This window comes from Erinaceus europaeus, chromosome 14 (genome assembly GCF_950295315.1).
Source record: "Erinaceus europaeus chromosome 14, mEriEur2.1, whole genome shotgun sequence".
In the NCBI taxonomy this organism is placed as follows: Eukaryota; Metazoa; Chordata; class Mammalia; order Eulipotyphla; family Erinaceidae; genus Erinaceus; species Erinaceus europaeus.
In genome coordinates, this window is record NC_080175.1 from 530,697 (window position 1) to 544,244 (window position 13,548).

The following is a 13,548-nucleotide window of genomic DNA, read 5'->3' on the forward strand; positions in this document are numbered from 1 at the left end:
TCTGGCCGGGGATCTCTTGAACTCGCTCTCTGGGGGACCAAGGGCCTCTTACTGTTGGGTGTGTCACTGAGTCCCGCACAGGGGGGGGCAGGCCCAAGGCCCCTGGCCCAGGAGTGGGTGTGGGGAGCCCCGCGTGGCTGGGGGGCCTGGCCCAGATACCTCGCTGCTACTGGCCTTTCTTTGCAGCCCAGCCAGCTCTGGGAACTGCAGGCGGCAGGGGCGGCAGGGCCTTTGAGTGGCTGACAGCTGACAGATGACCACCGGAGTGGCGAGGGGCCTGGGGGGGCGTGCCGGGCGCCTCTCCCTGGGAACCTAATTGCTCCCCTTTGTGAGGAGCCCCAGGACTCTGGGGGCCCTGCACCAGTGCCCTGGCCGAGCATGGAACCCGCTTTGGAGGCGACATAAGAGTTGAATGTCCCAATGTTGATCAAATTAACTTCAGCTTGGTGACAATGGACTGTGTTTGTGAGGGGGCAATGAAGGGCACAAAGGCGGCCTTTGTACCCGATTTCACAGTTGTGATGTAAAATGTCCCTGTTGAACTAGGGGCCACCTATCGGAGGGGACAGAGAGCCCTGTTGGGGCAGGGCCCCCCAGCGTGAGCGGGCACCAGCACCAGGCCTGCTCTGCCCAGCTCAGCGCCCACCCAGCTGCTCAGACCAGGCCAGTTCCCAGCCAGCACTGTGACTAGAGCCCTACTCCTGTTCAGGCCCTGGGCACCCCCATCTTCCCCCAGTGCCCCCAGTCCCTAAACCTCCAGTCTCTGGGCTCCCCCACCACTCAGCCCTCCTAGTTCCTGACCCCTGAACTCCCCAGCCCCAGGGTTCCCCCAGTTGCTTCCTAATCCCTGGCTCCCCACCTCCCCAGCCCTCCCACCAGTTGCCCCCAGCAGCACCTGCCCCCCAACCGCCAGCCTCCCATGCCCTTGGGCTCCAGGCTGTCCCCTTCATCCCGAGGGAGTGAGGCATGAAGGCCCCCGGCCTGCGGCCCCCCAGGCGCACAGACCCTCAGGTTCCCAACGCCCTGAATGGACCGTTGCTGGTGGCAGCGTCCACGCAGAGGCTAGCGTGGCTTTGTCCTCCCGGCTGCTGGTGGCTGCCAAACGGCTAGCGTGAAAGGCCGTCCGTCAGCCAGAGCCCTTTTGTGTTCCCCGGTCGCCCCTGGGAACCATCGCGAGGCCCTCCCACCAGCCCACAGCTGACAGCTCAGCTACCCTCCAGACCCCGGGGGCCCAGGCTCCAGCCCCCTGCAGGAGAGTCCTGGAGGGTCTCCGCTCAGCCAGACTGCATGGAGGGCAGGGAGGGGACACGGGCCAGGGGTCACAGGGCGCCTTGCGCTGGGACAGCTCCACCCACAGCAGCGTCCCGGGGGGCAGGAGCCCCATTGAGCCCCCGCTCGCTGCCGGGGGGGTGTCTGCTCGTGGGTCTGAAGGCCGGGACAGGCGGGGTCACAGGTCAGAGTCCGGTCCCGGAGGTCACGGAGCAGGGTGGGGACAGCCCATGGGGACAGAGGTTTCCCAGCACGGAGTCCCGTCTGGTGGCCAGGGGACAAGGGCGTGGCTTCAGGGTCTGAGGGGCCTGGCAGGGGGATGGCCCAAAGGGACCGAGGGAGCAGGGGGCCGGCCCTGCGGGGTCTGGCCAGGTGCCAGGTGGCACGGTCATGCCTGAGCCCCTGGGCCTGGCAGCGGCAGGACACCCACCTGTCCAGCACGTAGCCCAGCGCCTTGTGCCGGATGCCCGAGTACAGGGACGGGCTGCTCTCCCAGGCCACCAGGTTGGACGCGTCGTGAAAGAGGTGGATGTTGACCAGGTCGAAGGCACTGTGGGCAGTGAGAGCGAGCGGGCGGGTGTGGGCAAACCCCGCAGGGCTGCCTTGCCAGGAGCCAGGAGGGACGGTCCCCACCATGGCAGGGTGCATGCGGTGGTCCCCTCGGTCCTGGTCCTACAGCCGGAACCTGGCCCGGGGCAGGGGTGCTAGCCAAGCCCATGTGTGAGGGGCTCCCACACCGCACCACGGCCCCCCGCCCCCTGGTGGACGGGCGTGTAGAGGGGGCATCGTGCTGGACTGCACCCCCACTACCCCGCCCGGCTCAGGGTGCTGGTGTGCAGTGGCGGGGGTGGGGGTGCGGCTCCATGGAGGTCTCCTTTGGGGCAGCTGGGGGCGGGCCTGGCCCTGGGGGTGCTGGGGTGGGGGCCTGGGTGGGGCTCAGTTCTTCACCCAGGGGACGCTTGGCAGGCACAGGGGAGGGACACTGGGCCTCACGGGAGTGAGTGGGGTCAGAGGGCGCGTGCGTACCAGTCAGCAATGCACCAGCGCGTCCGGAGGAAGCCTTTGCGAGACCACTTGCACTGTGGAGAGAAGTCACCTTGAAGGGACCGCGCCACACAGCAGGCGGGGTGGCCTGCCCGGCCGCAGGGAGTCCTGGGTGAGGGAGGTTGCCGGGCGGAGGCCTCACTCAGGTCCCCAAGGACGACAGTGACTTTGAAGACCCAGCCCCTGGCCAGGGTCCCCTTAAGCACAGACACACAGACACACACACCTGCACACACACACACACACACACACAACTTCACAGCTGCAAAGACACTTGCACAGGGACGCACAGACACAGACACACACATCCACACCCACATCTGCACACAGACACACACCCTACAAAGGGGCACATGTGTGCGGGGACGGGACACACACAGACACACGCCTCACTGGTGCCTCTCTGTGCCTACGCTGTCCTCCTGTGAGGTCTTGTAGCGATTCTGCACACTGACACATTTAGCACATTTAGCGTTTGCTGTGTTCTCTTTGTAGGTAACAGAAATTCCTTCTATCGCTCGGTGGCTTGATAAGGCCTCTGCACACTGTGCACGCGTGCCATGAATGTCTGTTATTTCACATCTTCAGAACATCCCGAGGGCCTTGTGGCCCCTTTCCCTGAGGCCCAGTGGTCACAGCTCACCACCCCTTCAGGGGCAGAAGGTCATCTGAGGTCATCTGCCCAAGAGCCACATCTGGAGACAGACCAAAGGCACCACCTCTGCTCCTGATGCTGGCTCACCTGCCCCCACCTGGGGGGCCCACGTCCCTCCTGTGGCTTTATCCTGAGACCTCATGAGCAGAACTGGTGCCACACAGGGCCAGGCCGAGGGAGCAGGAGCCCAGGCCACCAGAAGGCAGGGACACACTCCATACACGAGGGCAGAGTGCACATGCCTGACAGCAGGGCAACACACATAAGCCCATGCACCACACACAGTACATGTGCACGTGTGAACACAGGGACAACACGCACACGCACAGCAACACGTGAGGGGCGCATGCGCACAGCTCAACAGCACAGGCCCACCTGTAAGCAGACACGCAGCGCACCCATACCCACAACACACGTTCATATTCGTGCAGACACAGTGCTGCGTGCCAGGTGTGGGGTGGCACGTGGGCACAGGGGTGCACGCAGCTGTCCCCCTCAGTCCTGGGCCCCAGCTCACTCTGCTCGGGGCCCAGAGAGTCCCGTGCCACGCAGGCAGTGGGGAGTGAGGCTGGCACCGGTCCAACGCGGAGCCCCCGCCCGCAGCCCCTGCACCCCCTTAGCAGCAGATGGATGGGGGAGCTGCGCTCTCATCTGCTAAGAGGCGGCATCCATCACCCGCCCGAAGGCCGCCAGCGCCCAGCCTCCCCTTGGCCGCTGCATTAGCGGGATGGATCCGTCTTCCACGGCGGCTCCTGATCTATGGGAACAACCCATTTCTCACCACGGCCGAGAGGAAAAACGGCGGCCGATCGACTACACAAATCTGCTCCTTAAAAACAGGCCCATTATCTGGAGAGCTGCCCCCGCCTGCCTGCAGCCGTAAATCAGTGTGGGGCCGTGAACGACGGCATCGCGCACGGCCTCTGTAATTACATTCAGATTAGCTCTAAGTGATAGCAATCAAAGGGGCAGAAATCAGCCCAGACCAACCCCGCCCGGGTTCGAACAGCGGGATGCTGGCCCATGGCCGGGGGACAGGACACCGAGCTCAGCCAGGCGGCTGTGTGCGCCCCACCACGAGCTGAGCCAGGCGGCTGTGTGGGGCCCCCTGAGGTTGGCTGGGTGTCTCTGTGGCCCCCAAACTCAGCTGGGTGTCTGTGTGTGGGACCCCCTGAGCCCAGCAGGCGTCTGTGTGCCCCTACCAAGCCCAGCCAGGTGTCTGTGCCCCCCCCCACCCCCTGAGCCCAGCCAGGTGTCTGCGTGAGGGCCCCCTTGAGCTTGGCTGGGTGTCTGTGTCCCCCCCAAACTCAGCTGGGTGTCTGTGTGTGGGACCCCCTGAGCCCAGCAGGCGTCTGCGTGAGGGCCCCCCTGAGCTTGGCTGGGTGTCTGTGTCCCCCCAAACTTAGCTGGGTGTCTGTGTGGGGGCCCCTGAGCCCAGCCGGGGTCTGTAGCAGGAGTGTCCAGTCTGGTGAGTGTGTTGGGAAGCTGCACATCAAAAGCTTCTGGGGCCATGACAGGACAGCTTTGGAGGCAACACCACAGCCTGGCACACGCAGCTCAGAGGAGACACTGGCGGGGCGGGGGGCGGGTCCCTGCCCTTGTCCCGAGTCCTGGCAGCCCGGGGATGGGGACCCCCAGCTGGGCCGGGAGAGTGGTGACACTGTCTGTGTCACTGGGGCCTCTCTGCCTCTGGGGCCACCACCACCCGGAGTTCTGGCAGGCCCAGAACCTTCCGGAAGGGGCAGGCGCACCTCAGGGAAGGAAGGGGCAGGCGCACCTCAGGGAAGTAGTGCTGTGGGAACTTCTCCTTCTCCAGCATGGGCGTGCTCTCCAGCGTGTCTGAGTAGATCTCCTTGCCCGTCACCTTCCTGTACTTCTTGGCTGGAAAAGACTGGGGGTGAGGAGCCCACGGGACACTAGGATGGGCAGGGCCCTGGTGGAGGATGGGGTCTCGACTGTCGGGGACCCGAGGCCTGACCTGGCCTCACGCTGCCGGGGACCCCAGGGCCTGACCTGGGCCTCACACTGCCGGGGACCCCAGGGCCTGACCTGGCCTCACGCTGCTGGGGACCCGAGGTCTGACCTGGCCTCATGCTGCTGGGGACCTCAGGGTCATATACAGGTTATCAGACACAAGGCATCAGACCCATGTCCCATTTTCTCTGCTGGGCCCCCTGGACTGACCTAGAACTTAGCTCTCTGCTGGTCCTGTGTGTCATGTCCACTGTCTAATGTCCTATCTCTCATGTCCTCTGTCTCGTGTCCTTTGAGGCTTTGTGTCTAATGCCCTGTCTCATGTGCTGTGTCTCATGTCCTGTCTCATGTCCTGTGTCTCGTGTCCTGTCTCATGCCCTGTGTCTCATGTCCTGTGTCTCATGTCCTGTCTCAGAGCTGTGTCTAATGTCCTGTCTCATGAGCTGTGTCTAATGTCCTGTCTCATGTCCTGTGTCTAATGCCCTGTCTCATGTGCTGTCTCATGTGCTGTGTCTCATGTCCTGTCTCATGCCTTGTGTCTCATGTCCTGGCTCATGTCCTGTGTCTCATGTCCTGTCTCATGAGCTGTGTCTAATGTCCTGTCTCATGTCCTGTGTCCAATGCCCTGTCTCATGTGCTGTCTCATGCCCTGTGTCTCATGAGCTGTGTCTAATGTCCTGTCTCATGTCCTATGTCTAATGCCCTGTCTCATGTCCTGTGTCTAATGCCCTGTCTCATGTGCTGTGTCTCATGTCCTGTCTCATGTGCTGTGTCTCATGTCCTGTCTCATGCCCTGTGTCTAATGTCCTGTCTCGTGTCCTGTGTCTCAGCCCCTGTGTCTCGTGTCCTGTGTCTCAGCCCCTGTGTCTTGTGTCCTGTGTCTCATGTCCTGTCTCATGTGCTGTGTCTCATGTCCTGTGTCTAATGCCCTGTCTCATGTCCTGTGTCTCGTGTCCTGTGTCTCAGCCCGTGTCTTGTGTCCTGTGTCTCATGTCCTGTGTCTCAGGTCCCGTGTCTCGTGTCCTGTGTTTCAGCCCCTGTGTCTTGTGTCCTATGTCTCATGTCCTGTGTCTTGTGTCCTGTGTCTCAGCCTGTGTCTCGTGTCCTGTGTCCTGTGTCTCAACCCCTGTGTCTCGTGTCCTGTGTCTCATGTCCTGTGTCTTGTGTCCTGTGTCTCATGTCCTGTGTCTTGTGTCCTGTGTCTCAGCCTGTGTCTCGTGTCCTGTGTCTCATGTCCTGTGTCTCAGGCCCTGCGTCTCCTGTCTGTGTCTGATGCTGGCAGGATGCAGAAGTGCTACTCTCTCTGCTGTCCCTGCAGCCCTGTTCTTGTGAGGTACTGGTGAAGTGAGCTGTGGGGGCGCTCCTGGGTGGGGAATGGCCAGTCCCTGGAGGAGTGGGCCCGGCCTTACATGTGGCCATCCATCTCTGAGAGCAAACATAATGAATGAGCAAACTGACATAATTAGTTGCTCCCACAGCTATTACAACGCCAATGCTTTTCTCATTAATGGCGCTGGCTCTGCAGCCCTGTGAGTCCAGGGTCCCTACAGAGCATAGGTGAGGAGGGGACAGATGCAGACAGACCCCAGGGCCACGGCAACACCCAGGGCCTTGGCAGAGCAAGACGTCGCCCCCTCCACCCCCCACCAGATCAGAGGCTGCCCCCATCCTGTCCTGTTTGAGGGACACATGGCCAGACCAGGTCCCCCACCAGCCCAGGACAGGACAGCCCCATCTGGGGAGCGGGACTGCCACTGGAGGGGAGTGTCCAGGGTTGCCCTGCTGGCTAACACAATGGGGGTTCAGGCTGCTTGAGAGGGTAGAAAAATGAAGGGGCCCAGAAACGCCTCAGCAGAGGGCTGGGGTTCAGAGTTACCCATGCCCCTGCCCGCAGGACTACATCTAGGGGATACCTAGGTCTGCACAGTGGGGTGGGCTACCTCTGGGGGCAGGGGCATGGGAGGGTCCAGGGATGTCTGGTGGGAGAGCTACACGGGGTTCCAGGGCTACCTTTAGAGGACGGGGTGGGCCCAGTGGGCAGTAAAGTGTGCGGACTAGCTCACTGCACAGAGGCAAGGAGGTCTCTACCTGGAGTCTGTCCACACAGGAGACAGGAGTCCCCAGAATGACAGGCAGCGAGCTCTCACCTTGAAAGTCAAACTGGTAGATGTTCTTCAAGGATTCGTGGAGGAAATAGAAACTTCCGAGTGCCTAGGAAAGGGAGAGAGAGAGAGGTGAGAGCCTGAGAGAGACAGGTGAGAGTCAGAGAGAGACAGGTGAGAGTCAGAGAGAGACAGGTGAGAGTCTGGGAGAGACAGGTGAGAGTCAGAGAGAGACAGGTGAGAGTCAGAGAGAGACAGGTGAGAGTCTGAGAGAGAGACAGGTGAGAGTCTGAGAGAGAGACAGGTGAGAGTCTGAGAGAGACAGGTGAGTCAGAGAGAGACAGGTGAGAGTCTGAGAGAGAGACAGGTGAGTCAGAGAGAGACAGGTGAGAGTCTGAGAGAGACAGGTGAGAGTCTGAGAGAGACAGGTGAGAGTCTGAGAGAGACAGGTGAGTCAGAGAGAGACAGGTGAGAGTCTGAGAGAGAGACAGGTGAGTCAGAGAGAGACAGGTGAGAGTCTGAGAGAGACAGGTGAGAGTCTGAGAGAGACAGGTGAGAGTCTGAGAGAGACAGGTGAGAGTCTGAGAGAGAGACAGGTGAGAGTCTGAGAGAGAGACAGGTGAGAGTCTGAGAGAGAGACAGGTGAGAGTCTGAGAGAGACAGGTGAGAGTCTGAGAGAGACAGGTGAGAGTCTGAGAGAGAGACAGGTGAGAGTCTGAGAGAGACAGGTGAGAGTCAGAGAGAGACAGGTGAGAGTCTGAGAGAGAGACAGGTGAGTCTGAGAGAGACAGGTGAGAGTCTGAGAGAGAGACAGGTGAGAGTCTGAGAGAGACAGGTGAGAGTCTGAGAGAGAGACAGGTGAGAGTCTGAGAGAGACAGGTGAGAGTCTGAGAGAGACAGGTGAGAGTCTGAGAGAGACAGGTGAGAGTCTGAGAGACAGGTGAGAGTCTGAGAGAGAGACAGGTGAGAGTCTGAGAGAGACAGGTGAGAGTCTGAGAGAGAGACAGGTGAGAGTCAGAGAGAGACAGGTGAGAGTCTGAGAGAGACAGGTGAGTCAGAGAGAGACAGGTGAGAGTCTGAGAGAGACAGGTGAGTCTGAGAGAGACAGGTGAGAGTCTGAGAGAGAGACAGGTGAGAGTCTGAGAGAGACAGGTGAGAGTCTGAGAGAGAGACAGGTGAGAGTCTGAGAGAGACAGGTGAGAGTTTGAGAGAGAAAGTGAGAGTCTGAGAGAGAGACAGGTGAGAGTCAGAGAGAGACAGGTGAGAGTCTGAGAGAGACAGGTGAGAGTTTGAGAGAGAAAGTGAGAGTCTGAGAGAGAGACAGGTGAGTCTGAGAGAGACAGGTGAGAGTCTGAGAGAGATAGGTGAGAGTCAGAGAGAGAGACAGGTGAGAGTCAGAGAGAGACAGGTGAGAGCCTGGGGAGAGACAGGTGAGAACCACAGGAGGGTCCTGGGGATAGAGGGATCCTCAGAGGGTGGCGGCAGGAGCAGGCACAGAGCACTGACTGGCTCCGCAGGGCCCCATGTCCTGGCTTTCTGGATGCAGCCCCCTCCCAGCACTCCCTGCTCCCTCGTCTCAGCACCTTCGGGAGGGCTCAGCCCTGGGCCAGGCTGCCCGCTGGGATGTGCAGGTCTTTCCAGACTCCTCCTGTGGGGAGCTGCAGGCCAGCCAGGGACAGGAGCCCCCACGCCTTACTCGTCTGGAGCAGAAGCTATGTGGAAGGCCAGTGTGGCCTAAGCACTCACTCAATTATGGAATTTAGGAAGTCGCTACACAAGTAAATCAGCACACGTTTATGCCGATTAGAGTAAGCGGTGAGCTTGCATCATCATTAAAATGGCTCTGACTTGTCGAGTTCGTCTTCAGAGAGCCATCAGCCTTTCCATTCTGACTGTTCGAGGCTCCGGGTGCTGCAGAAGGGGCCACGCCGGGCGGAGGGAGGACCCAGGGGTGGGAGGCTCCCGTCCCTCTGTCCCTGGTCTGTCTCGTGCGTCCGTCTGGTTAAGACTTTTCTATTTTCGTTACACCAGGGGTGGGGGGACGAGGGGGACCCTGGGCTTGTAGCCCGAGCTCCGGGCTCTGCAGGTCCAGGCCCTCTCCCTCACCCCTGCAGGAGGCCCCCACCCTCCCCGAGAGCCTGCTGGTTCTATGGAACAAGCAGCACTGGCCGCCCCTGCTTGCTGCCACGCCTCTCTGGGGACCAAGCAGCCCATGCTGGGGCTGGCTGAGGGTGCGGGGGTGAGGGGACGGCGTCCCTCCCTGTGGCCCCTCGGGCCCCGGGACTATCTGGTTAAAGCTGTTCCAGTCGGGCACGGCGGTCAGTGTGATCCTGGTTCCTGAGGCCAGGCGATGACATGCCTGGTAAGACGCACATGTCACCATGCACAAGAACCAGGTTCAAGCCCCCGTGCCCCACCTGCAGAGGGAGAGCCTCACGAGTGGTGGAGCAGGGCTGTGGTGTGTCTGTCTCTCCCCTGAGTAGAGAAACACACAGAGTACTTAGAAAAAAGCCCACGCCTCCTCCCCTCATGGACTCAGTCCCCTCTGCTGACCAGGCCTTCCGCGTACCTGCACCCTGTCCCCATGTGGTACGGTGGATAGTCCTGTCCCCAGGCCATGGCCTCAGCCGTGCGATGAGAAAGATGCCGACCTCCAGGGGAGCCCCGCAGGGCCTGAGAAGGCCACCAGGGACTCTGAGCCATGGCCGCCCTCCTACCTTCTGCCCCTTCCCTAGTGTGCCCAGACAGAATGCTGGTTCCAGGCCGCCCCGCATGCGTCTGCCCCTCTGCAGGGACATCAGGGCCACCGAGGCAGCACCAGGACTGCGTCCCTGCCGGGCGCTGGCTCTGTCCCCACAGTCACCTGGTGCCCCTGTCCCAGGAGGTGGGTGACTCTGTTCTGGAGGTCACCTGGTGTCTCGGGGCCTAAGGGAGAGGACGGGAAATGGCGCGAGGTACAGCAGGAGGACCCTCCACGTGGGTCCTCCAAAGTGGGGTACCAGTTCCCCAGTCGGATGCTCTGTCCCTGCAGAGGGAAGTCAGGGCACTTGGCCAGGGGCCCCGCTGAGAAGGGCCACGGCCCAGGAAGTGCTTGCGGAAATGGTGGGGACGAGAGCCACCCACCTCGACGGCTAGACACCAACAGACCTCGGCAGGACAAGGACAGTGGCCTGTGGGGGACCCTCTCCTGACTGCATCCCTTCAGGACAGTGTGGCACAGGGGCCGTACGCAAGGACAGGGTGAAGGGTGCAGGGGCTCCCTGATTGAGGGAAAGGCTTCCTGGGCTGAGCAGGCAGGGCAAGCTGGGAAGAAGGGAAGAGCAGGTGACGGAACCTTCCAGAAGGCCAGTTGGCAGGTGCTGAGTCATACTTCCGTGAGGACCTGCTGCCTCGTGACAGGAGCCGCCTCAGCAATGGGCTGGGAGAGGACACTCCAGGGCCTACATGCCGCCACCTGCCACCACCACGACTATGCCCAGGAGCCCAGCTGGGGCATGAGCAGGGGGACTGAGGTGGGTTTGGGAGCCTTCCTGGCAGACAGACGCAGTGCAGGGTGAGTGGTGTCAGGTGGGCTGACAGCTGGGGTCACAGGCTGGGCTGCACCAAGGACCACACAGCTGGCCAGGCGACAGGATTACAGGGGGACCAGGGGCCGGTCAGAGTGGGATCAGAGGGGACCATAGGGATGGCTGGGGATGGGGACACAGGGACAGGATGGCAGTTCTACGTGGGTCAAAAGAAAATGGTCTCCAGGAGGCTGCCCTCAGAGCTGCAGCGTCCACTCCCCTGCACTGTGAGACCTCAGGCAGCCAAGAGCAGCATGCAGTCACAGGAAATTCACCCTCTGCCCCAGCCCCCAGCCCCCAACCTTGGTATCCAGCCCCCAGCCCCAGACTACCAGCCCCCAACCTTGGTATCCAGCCCCCAGCCCCCAGACTCCCAACCCCCAGCCCCCAGACCCTTGGTATCCAGCCCCCAGCCCCAGACTCCCAGCCCCCAGCCCCTTGGTATCCAGCCCCCAGCCCCCAGACTCCCACCCCCCAGCCCCCAGACTCCAGCCCCCAGACCCTTGGTATCCAGCCCCCAGACCACCAGCCCCCAACCCATGGTATCCAGCCCCCAGCCCCTCATACCCTTGGTATCCAGCCCCCAGACCACCAGTCCCAAGACCCCCAGCCCCCCAATCCATAACCCTTGGTATCTAGCCCCCAGACCCCCAGACTCCCAGCCCCCAACCCTTGGTATCCAGCCCCCAGCCCCCCAGCCCCCAACCCTTGGTATCCAGCCTCCAGGCCCCAGACCCATGGTATCCAGCCCCCAGCCTCAGACTCCCAGCCCCAGACCCTTGGTATCCAGCCCACAGACCCTTGGTATCCAGCCCCCAGGCCCCAGACCCTTGGTATCCAGCCCCCAGGCCCCAACCCTTGGTATCCAGCCCCCAGACGCTTGGTATCCAGCCCCCAGCCCCCAACCCTTGGTATCCAGTCCCCAGCCCCCCAGCCCCCAACCCATAACCCTTGGTATCCAGCCCCCAGACCCCCAGCCCCCAACCCTTGGTATCCAGCCCCCAGACCCCCAGCCCTCAGTCCCTGGTCCTTGGTCCCCTGATCCCCAGCCTCCCAGCCCCTGGGCCCCTAGACTCCCAGTCCTCAGCCCCCAGCCCCTAGTCTCTGGTCCTTGGCCCCTGGTCCCCCAGCCCCGAAGCCCCAGGTCACTGGTCCCCAGCCCCCGGGTCCCAGCCGAAGAGGCCGATGGCCGTGGCAACTTGGCCAGTGCCTCTGGGTGCCTGGCACCACCAGAGGAGCTGGGCTCTGCAGAGGGCATGCTTGGAGGAGGGGCTGGGATCTCGCTCAGAAGGGACACAGCGGCTTTGTCCTGGGGTCTCAGACAGAGGGGGAGGGCACGCTGCCCCACCCCCAGACCAGTGTACGCGCAGACAGCCCAGGGCCTGACACAGTGCAGCAGAAACACCTGCCGACTCGCCCGGCGTTTGCAGAAAGAAGAAAAGTGTACAGACACTCGTAAAAGTTCTGCCCGAGAAATGCCCTCTCCTACGTGCGCTGGGAGCACTCGGCAGAAAGGTCAGAGCTCGGGAATGTGCCGGCGAAGACTCTGGGCGACGATGAATCAGGGAGGACGGCTGCGGCTGCAGGGAAGGGCCGCGCGGCCTCGCCCCCGGCCCGTCGCCGAGATTCATGTCTCTGCAAGCCGCCAGTTCATTACCCGCGCTCATCCCTCTCGCCCAGGAGACCCCCGGGTGTTTAATTCCCCATCACCCGCTCCGGCGAACAGCTTAATCTCTGCTTGTGTGATCAACACCAGATCTCTGTAAATTAAAACGACAACTTTAAAGTGATTAAGCCTGTTAGCGCTCGATGCCTGTTAGCGCTCGATGCATGTCACCGTTTGCGGGGTTGGGGCGGAATCGGGGGGTGGCCTGGGGGGGTGGCCTGCGGGTCCGGCCTCCGCCCGCCCCTCCCTCCCCGCAGTCTGAAAGCCTGAAAGCGGACTGACCACCATGTGGGCGGGTCCCGGTGCAATTTCTAAAGAGGATAACGCAATTGGGGACATTCAATTGCAGCGACAAACTCAATTGCTGTGATAACAGATGAAACGGGGAGCCGGCTGCCCCATCCCACTCCTGCTCTCCCACAGCCTCTAAATGATCACGACAGCGGGGGGGAGGGGGGGCAGGGCTGGGGGGCAAAGGGAGCGGCAGGGGCGGCAGGGCCCAGTGAGTCAGGCCAGCACACTCACCCCTGCCCACCTGAGTCTGAGGGGCGGCAAGGCAGTTACCATGAAACAGAGCGAGCGAGGGAGTTTCCCCACCCCCATGCGGAGTCCCACCTGGGCCTCTCGGCGGCACTGGGGATGGCGAGCAGCTGTGCTGGCCAAGAGCGGGTGCTGGGGGGCGCCGGGGGCATCCCGGGGCGGGGGAGGCAGCAGGGGCCTGCACAGCAGGGGCACGGGGCTGTGGGGGCTCGGCCTGAGGGAGGGAGTTCAGTCCTGCGCTGCCAAGGCTGCTCTCCACACAGGCCCTCTGCCAAGCCTGCAGAAGCCAAGACTCCAGTTTCGCTTTTCTCTAGGTTGGAGGTCGGGGGTCCTCTTGAGTTTAATCCCCACAGGCAGGGTGGGGGTGGGCTCACACCGCAGCACCAGAGCTGCCCCTGCTACCATGGCACTCCCATGTGGCGCCTGGGCTCCAGCCACATCTGGAGACACATTCTGTGTCTGCCCAGAAGGGACTGCTGGGGGCCCCGAGACGGGCCAGTCCCTGTGGAGGGTGAGCTAGGGTCCGAGGCCCTAACAGACCACTGAGCCTCAGGGCGCTGCAGGGGAGGGGGGCGCGTCCTGTCCTGAAGGCGCAGTGGCGGAGGGGCAGGGACACACCTCGGGCGGACCATGACAGGCGTCCTTCAGCAGGGGCCTCTGAAGCACCCTGGGGCGTCCCCTCCCACCACGGCAGGGCCCAGGGGCAGACGGTCAGTCTGTGGGGTCACAGTC

General features: G+C 62.2%; 1 protein-coding gene across 4 annotated transcripts in view; it reads right to left on the reverse strand.

The window, feature by feature from the left end:
* INPP5A (inositol polyphosphate-5-phosphatase A) overlaps positions 1 to 13,548 on the reverse strand; it is an 83,424-nt gene that overhangs the window by 17,111 nt on the left and 52,765 nt on the right. For all 4 annotated transcript variants that reach the window (XM_060171074.1, XM_060171077.1, XM_060171076.1 and 1 more), the window contains 4 exons: positions 7,090 to 7,153; positions 4,746 to 4,849; positions 2,296 to 2,348; positions 1,700 to 1,819 (listed from right to left, as the gene is read on the reverse strand). In XM_060171074.1, coding sequence (XP_060027057.1) covers positions 1,700 to 1,819; positions 2,296 to 2,348; positions 4,746 to 4,849; positions 7,090 to 7,153 — 341 coding nt within the window. The remainder of the gene's footprint in view (positions 1 to 1,699; positions 1,820 to 2,295; positions 2,349 to 4,745; positions 4,850 to 7,089; positions 7,154 to 13,548) is intronic.